Source organism: Erinaceus europaeus, chromosome 12 (assembly GCF_950295315.1).
Source record: "Erinaceus europaeus chromosome 12, mEriEur2.1, whole genome shotgun sequence".
Classification (NCBI taxonomy): domain Eukaryota; kingdom Metazoa; phylum Chordata; class Mammalia; order Eulipotyphla; family Erinaceidae; genus Erinaceus; species Erinaceus europaeus.
The window spans coordinates 45,948,182-45,963,763 of NC_080173.1; the positions used below are offsets into that span (position 1 = coordinate 45,948,182).

The 15,582-nt window shown below is 45.4% G+C and overlaps 1 protein-coding gene across 2 annotated transcripts; it reads left to right on the forward strand.

Annotated features, from left to right (window-relative positions):
* Positions 1 to 3,901: 3,901 nt before the first annotated feature.
* CCDC200 (coiled-coil domain containing 200) lies at positions 3,902 to 14,101 on the forward strand. Of its 2 annotated transcripts, none has more exons than XM_060203444.1 (4): positions 3,902 to 4,050; positions 9,720 to 9,996; positions 10,908 to 10,966; positions 13,932 to 14,101. In XM_060203444.1, exons 1-4 carry the CDS (start codon positions 3,961 to 3,963, stop codon positions 13,956 to 13,958), a joined length of 453 nt encoding a protein of 150 aa, XP_060059427.1. In that variant the 5' UTR covers positions 3,902 to 3,960; the 3' UTR covers positions 13,959 to 14,101. The 2 variants fall into 2 exon arrangements, with proteins under 2 accessions (XP_060059427.1, XP_060059428.1); XM_060203445.1 differs by having other exon boundaries at positions 3,903 to 4,050; positions 9,720 to 9,889.
* The last annotated feature ends 1,481 nt before the right edge of the window (positions 14,102 to 15,582 follow it).

Here is a 15,582-nt window from a genome sequence, read left to right on the forward strand (position 1 = left end):
ACCTAGCACGTTATGATTGGGTCCTCCTCAATCGCTATCGAACAGGCCATGGTCGGTGCGCCGCTATGTTCCATCGCTGGGGAGCCAGAGATGACCCGAACTGCCCCTGCAGCTACAGACAATGACCCACATAGTCAACGACTGCCACCTCTCCAGATTCAAAGGAGGTCTCGAAACTTTACATCAGGCTCAACCTGACGCTGTTGACTGGCTACGGAAGAAGGGCAAACGCTAGAAGAAGAAGAACCTAGTATGTCCTAGTCTGTTTAACACTGTTAACATCTGGTTCAGGTCAGCACTCTCAGGGCAATGTGTCCTTTCTCATGGATGAATAAGTGGGAATCTTTCAAGTCTGGGAGTCTTGGGGCTGGAGTACTAAACAGCAGTCTCTTTATCTCCTGAAAGGCTTCTTCAGGCATTGCTCCAGCTGACAGGATCTGTTCCTGAGTCACCTATAGACATGTACAGAGGTCTGGCAATCTTTGAGAACCCTGGAATCTATAGCTGGCAGAACACAGTTTCTCCATTATCTCATTTCTTCTCTGGGCCTAAGGCTTGGCACCCTCTTTTAGGATACCACGTGCCAGCCTTTATTAACAGGGACAGTAACTTCTTATTCTTGTTTCTTGATTTTTTACAGATTGGTGAAGAACAGGCCACCAAGACCCTATTTTGTCCCTTCTTACTCTGGCAGAACTAAATCTAGGATATAGGACACCTAGCAAATACTATTAATCTATAGGGAAATTGATCTTTTTCACTACATCATATACTCAGGAGAACAAAAGCAGATCTGGAGTGCCCCTCTTGTGGCCATCCCACATCAGAGGAAGAATACTCACTCAAAAACAAACTGTAACAAAAACAAACTGCAGCTGGCCTGTTTGGCCTTCAGCTCAGTTATCACTGGTTTAAAATGCTCTGGCCAGGGCAGTAGCGCACCGGGTTAAGGGCACATAGGCAAAGTGCAAGGATCCCGGTTTGAGCCCCTGGCTTCCCACCTGCAGGGGAAGTCACTTTGCAAGTAGTGAAGTAGGTCTACATGTGTCTATCTATCTTTTTTTTAAATATTTATTTATTTCCTTTTTGTTGCCCTTGGTTTTTTATTGTTGTTGTAGTTATTATTGTTGTTGATGTCGTCGTTGTTGGATAGGACAGAGAGAAATGGCAAGAGGAGGAGAAGACAGAGAGGGGGAGAGAAAGATAGACACCTGCAGACCTGCTTCCACCACCTGTGAAGCAACTTTCTCCTGCAGGTGGGGAGCCGGGGACTCGAACCAGGATCTTTATGCGGGTCCTTGCGCTTTGCGCCACGTGCGCTTAACCCGCTGTGCTACCACCAGACTCCCTATCTTTCTTTTTTTAAAAAAATATTTATTTATTCCCTTTTGTTGCCCTTGTTTTATTATTGATGTCGTTGTTGTTGGATAGGACAGAGAGAAATGGAGAGAGGAGGGGAAGACAGAGAGGGGGAGAGAAAGATAGACGGCTTGTGAAGTGACTCCCCTGTAGGTGGGGAGCTGGGGGCTCGAACCGGGTTCCTTTCACCAGTCCTTGTGCTTTGCGCCACATGCGCTTAACCTGCTGCACTACCGCCTGACTCCCAGGTGTCTTATCTTTCTTTTCTCCCTCTTTGTCTCCCCCTCCTCTCTTGATTTCTCTCTTTCTTTTTTTAATATTTATTTATTTAATTTATTCCCTTCTGTTGTCCTTGTTGTTTTATTGTTGTAGTTATTATTCTTGTCATCATTGTTGGATAGGACAGAGAGAAATGAACAGAGGAGGGGAAGACAGAGGGGGGAGAGAAAGATAGACACCTGCAGACCCGATTCACCACCTGTGAAGTATTTCTGTGTCTTATCCAATAACAGCAGCAGCAGCAACAACAACAACAATGGGAAAAAAAATTTTTTTTCCAGGAGCAGCCCCAGTGATAACCCTGGAGGCAAAAAAAAAAAAATTAGAAAAAAGAAAAAGTAAAGTGCTCTAGCCACACTACTTCCGCCCTCCCACTTCTGTTCAGCATTGTCTGATAAAAGAGTACAACTTCCAAGGTTAACTCTTTTAGCTTCTGCAAGGCAGATTTTTAAAAAATATTTATTTTCCCTTTTGTTGCCCTTGTTTTTTATTGTTGTAGTTATTGTTGTTGTTATTGATGGCATCGTTGTTAGATAGGACAGAGAGAAATGGAGAGTGGAGGGAAAGACAGAGAGGCAGAGAGAAAGATAGACACCTGCAGACCTGCTTCACTCTTGTGAAGCGACTCTCCTGCAGTTGGGGAGCCTGGGGCTGGAACTGGGATCCTTACACGGGCCTTTGCGCCACGTGTGGTTAACCAGCTGCGCTACTGCTCCACTCCCCAAGTATTTTTTAAAAATATTTTTATTTATTTATTATTGGATAGAGACAGAGAGAAATTGAGAAGAGTGGGGGAGATAGAGAGGGAGAGGAAGACAGAGAAACACCTACAGCCCTGCCTTACCACTTGTGAAGCTTTTCCCCTACAGGCGGGGACCAGGGGCTGGAACCTGGGACCTTGTGCACTGGGATGTATGCCACCACTTGGCCCTTTTGTTGTCCTTGTTGTTTTCTTGTTGTTGTTATTGATGAAGTCGTTGGACAGGACAGAGAGAAATGGAGAGAGGAGGGGGAGAGAGAAAGGGGGAGAGAAAGATAGACACCTGCAGACCTGCTTTATCTCCTGTGAAGCGATTCCCCTACAGGTGGGGAGCCGAGGACTCGAACCGGGATCCTTTGCTGGTCCTTGCACTTTTGGCCACATGCGCTTAACCCGCTGCACTACTGACCTACTTCTGCCCTTGTTTTTATTGTTTTTGTAGCTATTGTTTTTGATGTCGTCGTTGTTGGATAAGACAGAGAGAAATGCAAAGAGGAGGGGAAGACAGAGAGGAGGAGAGAAAGATAGACACCTGCAGACCTGCTTCACCACCTGTGAAGCGAACCCCCTGCAGGTGGGGAGCCGAGGGCTTGAACCAGGATCCTTGTGCCGGTCCTTGCGCTTTGCACCACGTGCGCTTAACTCTTTGCGCTACCACCTGACTCCCATGAGATTTAATTTATCAATGAGAAATATAGGCAGAGAGAGAGAACCAGACATCATTCTGGTGCATGTGCTGCTGGGATTGAACTCCAGACCTCATGCTCTAGAGTCCAATGCTCTATCTACTGTGCCACCTCTTGGACTGCACTAACTGAACAATTTATTCTTTGTCTTGTACATTTACCATTCATTAATTCATTTAATCCTTAGTTAGCTCTGTGAAGAGGGTAATAATACACTTTTGATTCTACAGAAGGCCCAGAGAGCCAGGTGAAGATGCTGAAATCCTCAGAAGAATGGTGGAAAAACCAGAAAGAACAGCTGGGAAGGTGTCATACAGGCTAAAGCACCGGACTTGCATGAGGTCAAGAGTTTGATATCAGGCATCACATGTGCCAGAGTGGTTCTTTGGTTCTCTCTCATTAATAACTGAAAAAGAAACCAGAGAGGGCTGGGGAGACAGCATAATGGTTATGCAAAAGACTTTCATGCCTGAGGCTTTAAGGTCCCAGGTATAATCCCCAGCACCACCATAAACCAGAGCTAAGAAGTTCTCTGGTCTGTCTGTATCTTTCTCTCTCTATCTCTGACTCATTAAAAAGTGCAATATATATCTGAGAAAATCAGGTCAATTTCAGAATTGATCTTGGGGTTCATAAGGCATATTCTTCAAGACTGGGACCCTGAGTTTCCTAGGAAGTTTGGGAAGAACATCTCCCTTCTCTCCAAGGTGGGGGAGTGAGTGGGGAGGGGCTGCCCAGTTGCCCAGGTAGTGGCCACATTATGAGGTGGTTCTGGTTATGGATAATGGAGTTGGGGTGAAAGGAGACAGGTGGTTGAGGCAGTGACAGCCTACTGCCCTCACCCCTGGTCTGGGGCCTTGTGTTGCCCCTACTATCATGGGTAGTGCGTATCACTGGGAGGCCCGTCGCAGGCAGATGGCTTTGGACCGGAGGAAATGTTTGGTGCAGCAGCAGCAGCAGCAGCAGGTACATAGGAGGAACCACAGTCACTAGGGGTCTTCCAAAAAAAGAGAATGGGGAGGAAAGTTAGACTCTTAGGAAATCTTTTACTATTTGGAGAATGTCATTTTGCTGGGGGTAGGAGGAAGACAAAGTATTTCAAAATTTTTAAAATGTTTATTGAATAGAGACAGGGAGAAATTAAGAGGGGAGTGGGAGATAGGAAGAGAGAGAGAGAGAGAAAGAAAGAAAGAGAGGGAGAGAGAGACCTGCAGCACAACTTCATGATTCCCCCATGCAGGTGGGTACAGGGGGCTTGAACCTGAATCATAGCGTGTGCACTCAACCTCCTGAAGTAGGAATATTAACAGTTGGTACAGATTCCTGGGTCACTGTTGAACCCAGGTCTTTGTGCATGATAATATATGCACTCAACCAAGAGTACCACCACCCAGTCCCCCTTCAACATTTTATGAATGAACTGTGTGTACATTGGGCTGACTTAGTTTTTGTTTTTTTTATTTCTTTACTGGGGAATTAATGTTTTACATTCAACAGTAAATACAATAGTTTGTACATGCATAACATGTTTTTAAAAATAAAAAAGATTTTATTTATTGATTGATTGATGAGAAAGACAGGAGAGAGAGACGGAACCATACATCGCTCTGGTACATGTGCTGCCAGGGATCGAACTCAAGACCTCATGCTGGAGAGTCCAATGCTTTATCCATTGCACCACCTCCCGGACCACTGGTTTTGTTTTTGTACTAGGCTGAAGCCTATATGAGTGTCCTTGGTGCTTGTGAAAATCTTTTTGCATAACCACTGTTCTATAACCCCTGGCCAAGATTTATTTAATTAATGAGGTAGAGAGAAAGAACCAGAGTATCACTCTGGCAACACACAGTGCTGGGGGTTGAACTCCAGACGCATGCTTGAGAGTGCCAGTGTTTTCTTTATTCACTGTGTCTTCTCTCAGGTAATAAAATACATTTTATTTTTAGTTATTTTTATTATTATCTTTACTTATTGGATAGAGACAGTGAGAAATAGAGAAAGAGAAGGAGTCGGGTGGTACCGCAGTGGGTTAAGCGCAGGTGGGCAAAGCGCAAGGACCTCAGTTTGAGTTCTGGCTCCCCACCTGCAGGGGAGTCGCTTCACAGGTGGTCAAGAAGGTCCGCAGGTGTCTTATCTTTCTCTCCCCCTCTCTGTCTTCTCCTCCTCTCTCCATTTCTCTCTGTCCTATCCAACAACAACAACATCAACAATAACAACAATATACAACAACAACAAGGGCAACAAAAGGGAATAATAAAAAAAAAAAGAAATAGGGAAGGAAGTGATAGGGAGAGAAAAGGAGTTGGACGGTAGGACAGTGGGTTAAGTGCATGTGCCCTGAAGCACAAGAACCGGTGTAAATATCCTGGTTTGAGTCCTCGGCTCCCTACCTGCAGGGTAGTTGCTTCACAGCTGGTGAAGCAGGTCTGCAGGTGTCTGTCTCTCTCCCCCTCTGTCTTCCCCTCCTCTCTCCATTTCTCTGTCCTATCCAACAACGACGACAACAATAACAACAACAATTCAAAACCAACAAGGGCAACAAAAGGGGGGAAAAAAAAGAGTGAGTGGGGTGTTAAGGCAGCAGGTTAAGCTCACGTGGCGCAAAGTGCAAGGATTGGCCTAAGGATCCCGGTTCCAGCCCCCAGCTCCCCACCTGCAGGGGAGTCACTTCACAAGTGGTGAAGCAGGTCTGCAGGTGTCTATCTTTCTCTCCCCCTCTCTGTCTTCCCCTCCTCTCTCCATTTCTCTGTCCTATCCAACAACAACATCAATAACAGCAACAATAATAACTACAACAATAAAAAACAAGGGCAACAAAAGGGAAAATAAATAAATATAAAAAAAAGAGTCAATGATCACCCAAGATCACTGTACAAAAAAAAAAAAAAGAAGAAGAGAGGAAGAGAGAGACAGAGAGACACCTGCAACACTACTTCACCACTCGCAAAGCTTTCCCCCTGCATGTGGGAACGGGGGCTCGAACCTGAGTCTTTGTGCATTGTAACATGTGCGATCAACTAGAAATGCCACCACTTGGCCCTGATAAAACACATTTCTTTTTAGTTTTTTTTAAATATTTATTTTATTTATTTATTCCCTTTTGTTGCCCTTGTTGTTTTATTGTTGTAGTTATTATTGTTGTTGTCGTTGTTGGATAGGACAGAGAGAAATGGAGACAGGAGGGGAAGACAGAGAGGAGGAGAGAAAGATAGACACCTGCAGACCTGCTTCACCGCCTGTGAAGCGACTCCCCTGCAGGTGGGGAGCCGGGGTTCAAACCGGGATCCTTATGCCGGTCCTTGTGCTTTGCGCCACCTGCGTTTAGCCCGCTGCGCTACAGCCCGACTCCCGATAAAACACATTTGATAAATATTTGTCAGTGTGGGCAGGGGTAGATAGCATTATGTTATGTAAACCATCTCATGCCTGAGGCTGCAAAGTCCCAGGTTCCATCCCCTGTACCACCATAAGCTAGAGCTGAGCGGAGCTCTGGTCAAAAAACAAAAACTATCTTTGTTACTTATTTGTTGTTTTTTAAAATTTCTTTTTTAGATTTATTTATTCCCTTTTGTTGCCCTTGTTGTTTTATTGTTGTTGTTCTTGATGTCATCGTTGATGGATAGGACAGAGAGAAAGAGAGGAGGGGAGACAGAGAGGAGAGAAAGACAGACACCTGCAGACCTGCTTCACCGCTTGTGAAGCGACTACCCTGCAGGTGGGGAGCCGGGGGCTTGAACCAGGATCCTTACACCGGTCCTTGTTCTTTGCACCATGTATGCTTAACCCACTGCACTACTGCCCGGACCCCCTAAAATATTTTTTTATGAAAATGTGGTATCCAAATTAAGATGTGCAATTAAGGATAAAATACATGCTGGGCTTTGTAGATTTGGTACAAGAACAAAGAATATAAGAAGTATCAACATTTTCATATTGATTACATATTTCAGATATATTGGGTTAAAGAGACAGCTAGTATAATGTTTATACAAAAAGATTGTCATGCCTGAGATACCACAGGTTCCAAGTTCAATCCCCAGCACTACTGTAAGCTAGAGCTGAGCAGTACTCTGGTGAAAAAGAAAAAAAAAGAAAAGGCAAAGAACTATAGATATATTGGGTTGTTGTTAAAGTTCGGGGGCTCCAGCAGGCCAGGCTAGCGTTGCGGCGGTAGACAGAGACAGACTCGGGGACACACGGCTGGGCTGAGAAGCTGCAGTTTAATCTTTATTAACGAACAGGCAAATCACCACACCATGTGCTTCTCCATCATTTCCCCTCTGCTACTGCTGCTGGGACTCTGGACGTCCTTAGCATACTGGGCCATGAGAAAGCGGGGGGGGGGGGGGGGGGGGGGGGGGGGGGGCGGGCGGACGGACGGACGGACTAGCAAGGGCCAAACCATTTCTCTCAGAGGTCGGGGGAAGGGGGCCAAACCAACACGAAGAATGCCAACATTGGGTTGAACAAATTTTACTAAAGTTAGTTTCACCTGTTTCTTTTATTTTTATTTATTTATTTATTTTGCCTCCAGGGTTATCACTGGGGCTCGGTGCCTGCACTATGAATCCACTGCTCCTGGAGGCTGTTTTTACCCTTTTGTTGCCATTGTTGTTTATCGTTGTTATTATTGTTGTCGGACAGGACAGAGAGAAATCGAGAGAGAGGAGGAGAGACAAAGATAGACACCTGAAGACCTGCTTCACTGTTTGTGAGGCGACCCCCCTGCAGGTGAAGAGCCAGGGGCTGGAACTGGGATCCTTACGCTCATCCTTGCGCTTAGCTCCATGTGTGCTTAACCCGCTGCGCTACCACCTGACCCCCCCACCTGTTTCTTCTTACGCTCAACCAGATGCACAGCCATTCAGTTTCCCCACCCCCATCTTTTTTTTTTTTTAAGATTTATTTGGAAGAGTTTTTTTTTTTTTAATTTTTAATTAATTAATTTCCTCTTGTTGCCCTTGTTGTTTTAAACCCCCCACCTTTTAAAAAAGCATTTATGGGAGTCAGGCGGTAGCGCAGCAGGCTAAGAGCAGGTGGTGCAAAGCGCAGGGACTGGCATAAGCATCCCTGTTCGAACCCCCAGCTCCCCACCTGCAGGGGAGTCGCTTCACAGGTGGTGAAGCAGGTCTGCAGGTGTCTATCTTTCTCTCCCCCTCTCTGTCTTCCCCTCCTCTCTGTCCTATCCATTTCTCTCTTTCCTATCCAAAAACGATGACATCAATAACAACAATAATAACTATAACAATAAAATAACAAGGGCAACAAAAGGGAATAAATAAATATTTTAAAAAATTTATGTTAGAGGAGAGACAATCAGGATATCTTTAACATATGTAATGCTGGGGAATCAAAATAGGAACCTCATGCTTGTAAGTCCAGGTGCTTTTAGTCACTGCACCACCTCCTGAGTCACTAAGAAGTTATTTATTTTTTAAAATATTTATTTTCCCTTTTTGTTGCCCTTGTTGTTTTATTGTTGTAGTTACTATTGTTGTTCTTGATGTCGTCATTGTTGGATAGGGCAGAGAGAAATGGAGAGAGGAAGGGAAGACAGAGAGGGGGAGAGAAAGATAAGACACCTACAGACCTGCTTCACTGCTTGTGAAGCAACTCCCCTGCAGGTGGGGAGCCGGGGGCTCGAACAGAGATCCTTACGCTGGTCCTTGCGCTTTGTGCCACGTGCGCTTAACCCGCTGCGCTACTGACCAACTCCCAGAAGTTATTTTATTTATTTTTAGTGAAAGAGGGATACAGATAGAAAGATACACAGAAAGAGCTACCAGAGCACTGCTCAGCTCTGGCTTATGGTGGTGCTGGGGACTGAACCTGGGCCTTTGGAGCCTCAGGCTTGAAAATCTTTTGCATAACCATTATTCTGTCTCCCCAGCCCAGAAGTTACTATTTTTTTATTTTTTATTTTTAAATATTTTTTATTTTATTTATTTATTCCCTTTTGCTGCCCTTGTTGTTTTATTGTTGTAGTTATTATTGTTGTTGTCGTCGTTGTTGGATAGGACAGAGAGAAATGGAGAGAGGAGGGGAAGACAGAGAGGAGGAGAGAAAGACATCTGCAGACCTGCTTCACCTGCAGGTGGGGAGCCGGGGTTCGAACTGGGATCCTTATGCCGGTCCTTGTGCTTTGCGCCACCTGCACTTAACCCGCTGCGCTACAGCCTGACTCCCAGAAGTTATTTTTTATACCTCAGCACTGAAAACTGTTTTGAGTATACCTCCCAAGCTAGGAGATAGGTAATTATAGGTTGCTGTTTCCTAGGAAGGGGCTATTCCAGGAGGTACTACTGCTCAGTTCTGGCTTATGGTGGTGTAGGGGATTGAACCTGGGACTTTGGAGCCTCAGGCATGACAGTCTGTTTGCATAACCATTATGATATCTACCCCTGTCCAGAAACAATTCTTGGATTTGGCGGAGGGTGTAGAGAATTAGTCCAGGTTTTTGCCTCAGTCTCCAACTCCAGGAAACTGACAACATCTGGCCAAGTCTGCTTCTAGATTTGCTTGCTTTGGTCTTTGTCAGATGGTTGAGTGGGGAGGAAGGAAGCTAGCATTTGCCCTGGGATTCTTGCCAAGAGGAGAAGTAGCAATCTGAGAAAAAAACCCATGTGTCTCAGGAGTGTCAGCAGGAACCAGGGCCATCAGTGCAGACCCAGCTGCCACCTCAACAGTCACCATCGAAGCTACCAGTACAGTCACAGCCAGCACCACCACCACAGCAAATGAAACTAAATGCCCAAGACCTTCTCAGACCGTGCACCTTCACGAACACTCTTCAGGAGACTCAAAGGTCAGGGCCCCAGTTTGGCTCAGTGGAAACTCAGTGCACTGGAGAGCAAGCCAACTACTTTAACAGCAATAGATCCCAAGGAGGGAAGAACATCCCTCAAGACCCTAGTAAGTCAGATGCTTGATGGAAGCAATGAGGAAAGAGCCTTTCGCTCTCATCTCAGTCCTAAAGTCCAGAATTGCATGTGCCACTCTGTCTTCTTGACTTGAACACTCCATAGCACCACTGGCATTTGCTTAGGGGACTCCCTTTCTTTTTTTAAATTTTTAAAAATTTATTATTTATTTATTGGATAGAGACAGCCAGAAATCAAGAGGGAAGGGGGTGATAGAGAGGGAGAGAGAGAGGGAGAGAGACAGAGAGACACCTGTAGCACTGCTTCACCACTCGCAAAGCTTTCCCTCTGCAGGTGGGGTCCGGGGGCTTGAACCCAGGTCCTTGCACACTGTAATACATGTGTTCAACCAGGTGTGCCACCACCCAGCCCCTAAAAATGTATTGTTATATTTATTTTGGATAGAGAGAGATAAATCAGAGGGAGGGAGAGAGAGACACCTGCAGCACTGCTTCACCACTCAGAACCTGCAGGTGGGGGCTAGGGGCTTGAACCCTGAGCCCTTGTACACTATAATGTGTATACTCTACCAGGTGTGCCACCCCTGAGCCTTGGGGCTCACTTTCTGTGAGTGGAATCTTACCAACCTAGGGCTGCAAAAAAGCCTGCCAACTTCTGCAGAGAGTAACAGAGGAGTTGTCTGACCCTTCTCTGCAGGAGGAGGTTGACAGAGGAGTGGGAGATAAATTAAAGGCTTAGCAACAGATCTATCCAACCCTATGAGGTCTGAAACAGGAACTCAACAGTACCACTTCTTAGTTGAGAATTTCCTGGAGAGCTTAGGCAGTGCCCTTGCCCCAGGTAGGGAGCTGCTGCTTGTCCCTGACACATTGTAGAATCAAGGTCTGCCATGTTCCATTCTCAGTAACTGCCAGTTGTGTAATGTGTGCTTTGTTTCATCAGGTTTCAGGAAATCAAACCAAATGACTTCAAGTCAACAAACCAAGATCTCACGACTCACAGTGAGTGTATAAAAGGCAGATAAACATGCTGTGTGCTTGAGAGAGTGTTAGTATAGAAATGCATTCAGGGGAGCCGGGCGGTTAAGTGCACATAATGCGAAGTCCAAGGACCCCAGTTTGAGCTTCTGACTCCCCATCTATGGGGGGGGGTTGCTTCACAAGTAGTGAAGTGGGTCTGTAGGAGTCTTTCTCTCTCCCTCTTGGTCTTCCCCTTCTGTCTCATTTGCTCTCTGTCCTATCAAACAACAGCGGCAGCAACAACAACAGTAAAAACAACAATGGAAAGACGATGTCTGCCAGGAGCAGTGGGTCCGTAGTGCAGGCACCAAGCCTCAGCAATAACCCTGGAGTCAAAAAAAAAAAAAAAGAAACAAAGAAAAAGAAATAAATGCATTCAGTCTGGGCTAGGTGGTGGTGGTACACTATGGTTGAGTGCATGCATTACTAGGCACTAGGGCCCAGGTTCAAGTCCCCAGTCCTCATCTGTAAGGAAGAAGCTTCACAAGTGGTGAAGCAGTGTTGCAGGTATCTTTTTCTCTGCCTATCTCCCATCCCCCACTCAATTTCTGTCTTATAAAAAGTGTATTCAGGGGGCCGGGTGGTGGTGCAATGAGTTAAGCACACATGGCACGAAGCCCATGGACTGGCGTAAAGATCCCGGTTAGAGCCCCCGGCTCCCCACCTTCAGGGGAGGGGTTGCTTCACAAGAGGTGAAGCAGGTCTGTAGGTGTCTTTCTTTTTCTCCTCCTCCTCTCTCTTCCCTTCCTCTCTCAATTTCTTTCTGTGCTACCTGACAGCAGCAGCAGCAATGGCAACAATAACAAGGGCAACAAAATGGGAAAAATGGCTTCCAGAAGCAGTAGATTCATAGTGTAGGCACTGAGCCCCAGCAATAGATAACCCTGGAGTAAAAAAAAAATGCATTCAGGGGCTACAGCATAATGGTTCTACAAAGAGACTTTCATGCCTGAGGTGCTGAAGTCTTAAATTCAGTCCCCCACACCACAAGCCAGAGCTGAGCAGTGCTCTGGTTAAAAAAAAATGCATTCAGAGTCTAGAGACACTTTCTTGGTGGAATGGGGGTGGAGGGTTAGGTCTGCAATTCACTGAAAAAATATTTATTTATTTATTTATTCCCTTTTGTTGCCCTTGTTTTTTTTTTTATTGTTGTTGTTATTGATGTCATCCTTGTTGGATAGGACAGAGAGAAATGGAGAGAGGAGGGAAAGACAGAGAGGGGGAGAGAAAGATAGACACCTGCAGACCTGCTTCACCGCTTGTGAAGCAACTACCCTGCAGGTGGGGAGCCGGGGGCTGGAACCCGGATCCTTGTGCCGGTCCTTGTGCTTGGCAACACATGCACTTAACCCCCTGTGCTACTGCCCAACTCCCCTGCAATTCATTTTTTTTTTTTTTTTTATCTTTTACCAAAGTGCTGCTCAGCTCTGGCTTATGGTGGTGTAGGGGGTTGAACCTGGGATCTTGGAGCCTTAGGCATGCGAGTCTCTTTGCATAACCCTGCCCTGAGTCTGCAATTCAAACTCAATTCTGGATGGTCTATTTCTTATTGCTTGCCCCCATAAAACTGCCTAGCTATCTACGGCCTGATGCTTGACACTAAGCATAAATGGAGGAGTTGATCTATCTGGGAAGATAGTACAGGTTCCTGAGAAGAAACACACACTTACAGTGTGCACTTGGCTGAGTGAATATGTTGCCATGCACAAGGATCCATGTCAGAGCTCTTGCTCCCCACATGCAGGGGGGAAGCTTCCGAAGTGGTGAAGCAGGTCTTCAGGTGTCTCTCTTTGACTCCCTCTCTATCTCCATCTCCTTCATAATTTTTATCTGTCTGATCTCATAAAAAGAAAGAAGAGAGGGGAAGAGAAGGAGTTGGAAATGGTCAGAGGGTGTAATGGCTTTGTAGCGCTGGCTCTAAGCCACAGCAGTAATCCAGGTGGTGGCAATTAAAAAAAAAAAAAAGACTGTGGGAGGCACACCTAGTTGGGCACACATGTTACCATGTACCCAGGTTCAAGCCTCCAGTCCCTACCTGCAGGGGGAAGCTTCAGGAGTGGTGTAGTAGTGCTGTGGGTGTCTTTCTCTTTCCCCTCCTCTCCTCTCATCTCCTCTCCCCCCTTCCCTCTTAGTTTCTCTCTGTCCTATCAAATAAATATTTTAAATGATTGTTATTAGTGCATGGGGGAAGAGAACTAGAACATCACTCTGGCCCATGTGATGCTGGGGACTGGGGACTGAACTCAGGACCTCATGGTTGAGAGTTTAATGCATTGTGTGACCTTCCAAGTTGTGAAGGGGGTGCATTTTACGTGTTGATGGGGAATGGGGAGACAGCATAATGTTCTGCAAAAGGCTTTCATGCCTGAGACACTGAGGACCCAGGTTTAATCCCCAACACTATCATAAATAAGTCAGAGGTGAACAATGCTCAGATCTTTCTGTACCTTTCCCTCCGTATATCTCTCAATAAAATGAAATAAAATTAAAAGTGCTGATAAAATCGAGGCAGTTGGAGCAGACATCAGGCAAGTACTGAGGTCAGAAGCTGTGGGTCTTAGGATCACTATAGTAGTGATTTAAATTCTGAACCTCAACTGTTCCATTAAGGAACATTATAATACTACCTCTGTAATAAAGGTTTCAATAGGGCTAGATGTGGAGATTAAAAAGGAAAGTCATCCGTAGTACTTAGCTGAAAGTCTGGCTCATTGCAGGCTATTAAATCCAAGACTGTAATTCATGAAGAGAATAAGATAAAACATATACCCTTTGGAAATGTTTTTCTGACACAGGTACAAAGAACAAGTGAAACTGATGTGGGTCCTTTTAGGATGAGCACTGGGTTGCTACATTTCACTTTAATTACTTGGCTACAAAGAGTTTAATGCAATGTTCCAGCTGGCACCAAACTAACTAATTAATCTATTTGCCTCTTTTCTCTCAGTCAGCAAATTACATTCAGCAGTGGTGATCCAGAGATCACAGGATCCCACTGACCATCTGCAAAAAAAGTGAAGCAACTCACCAGGCAGCAACATCTGTGCTCCAGGAGCCACGCCCTCCAAACCGCTCTCTAAGAGGCTAGCTAATAAAAAAAAAAAAATGTGACTCCTGGCTCTGGGAAGAGGTGGAGGGCTTGTTCACGAAAATTCCACAAGCTTCTTTCTTTTCCATTTAATAGAGAATTATTTAGCTAAGAGAATTTAAAGGTCCTTACCACTTTTTTTTTTTTTTAAGATAGGAAAGAGAGAAATGGAGAGAGGAGGGGAAGACAGAGACGGGGAGAGAAAGATAGACACCTGCAGACCTGCTTCACCACCTGTGAAGCAACTCCCCTGCAAGTGGGGAGCAGGGTGCTCCAACTAGGATCCTAACTGGTCCCTGCGCTTTGCGCCACGTGCACTTAACCACTGTGCTACCACCTGACTCCCCACCTTACCAATTCTTGACATTAATATCTTTGATATGCAATCCTACCCCTTTCTCTTTGGATTGCCTAGGTGTTTATTATTTATTTATTTATTTACTTATTTTTATTGCCAGCAGTGCTATTGCTGGAGCGTAGTGCATAGCAATTCTTTATTTATCAGATAGAGACAGCCAGAAATTGAGAGGAAGGAGGAAAGAGGAAAAGAGTCAGAGAGGCACCTGCAGCCCTGCTTCATCACTTGTGAAGCCTTCCCCCTGCAGCTGGGGACCGGGGGCTTGAACCTGGGTTTTTGAGAATTGTGATGTGTGTGCTCAACCAGGTGTGCCACCACCCAGCCCCTCTTTCTCTCTCCCTATCTTCCCTTCTCTTCCCTTCTCAACTTCTCTCTGTCCTATCCAATAAAAAACGGAAAAAATGTCTGCTAAGAGCAGTGAATTCCTAGTGCTGGCACAGAGCCCAGCAATAATCCTGGAGGCACAAGAGAAAAGAGAGAGAGAGGTAAAGTTGGACTGGGAAATAGCTTATACAGTTAAGAGTGCATGTCCTGCCATCCACTTGGTGCTGGTTTTGAGTCCTGGTATCACACTGGATGGCATTAGGGACACTCTATGGATGGCGGAGCTGTGCTGTGATGTCTTTCCCTTCCCTTTTTCAAAAGAAAAAAGGGCAGGGGTAGATAACATAATGGTTATGTAAAGTGACTCTGATGCCTGAAGCTCCAAAGTCCCAGGTTCAGTCCCCATACAACCATAAGCTAGAATGGAGCAGTTTTCTGGTCAAAAAAAAAAAAAGAAGAAGAAGAAACAAAACAAACAATAAAATACCTCCACTTTCAAAAGAAAAGTTAGGTCTGGGAGAATGTGCAGCAGTATTTCATATATGCAAGAGCCTGGCTCCATTCACCAGTGGTGCATAAAAAGAAAGTTGGATGGGACACAGTGAGCTCCTGTTAGGAATGTCTCAGAAGCTGGAAAAGCAAAACCTATTATCAGAGGGCCTGGGGGAGAGAACTTGACACCCACCTGAACAGTAGGAAACAGGCTGTGTGAGGTCAGAGAAGTGGCTTAGTGTTACAGTACATATTTTGTAGGTATGAGGTCCTAGACTTAATTTTTTTTTTTGATAGATACAGAAATTGAGTGGGGAGGTAGAGATAGGGAGAGAA

Coding starts and splice junctions, on each gene's coding strand:
- CCDC200 (XM_060203444.1), top strand. CDS start 3,961: ATGGGTAGTGCGTATCACTGGGAGGCCCGTCGCAGGCAGATGGCTTTG. Junction 4,051..9,719: donor AGCAGCAGCAGCAGCAGCAG/GTACATAGGAGG, acceptor GTGTCTCAGGAG/TGTCAGCAGGAACCAGGGCC. Junction 10,967..13,931: donor CCAAGATCTCACGACTCACA/GTGAGTGTATAA, acceptor CTTTTCTCTCAG/TCAGCAAATTACATTCAGCA.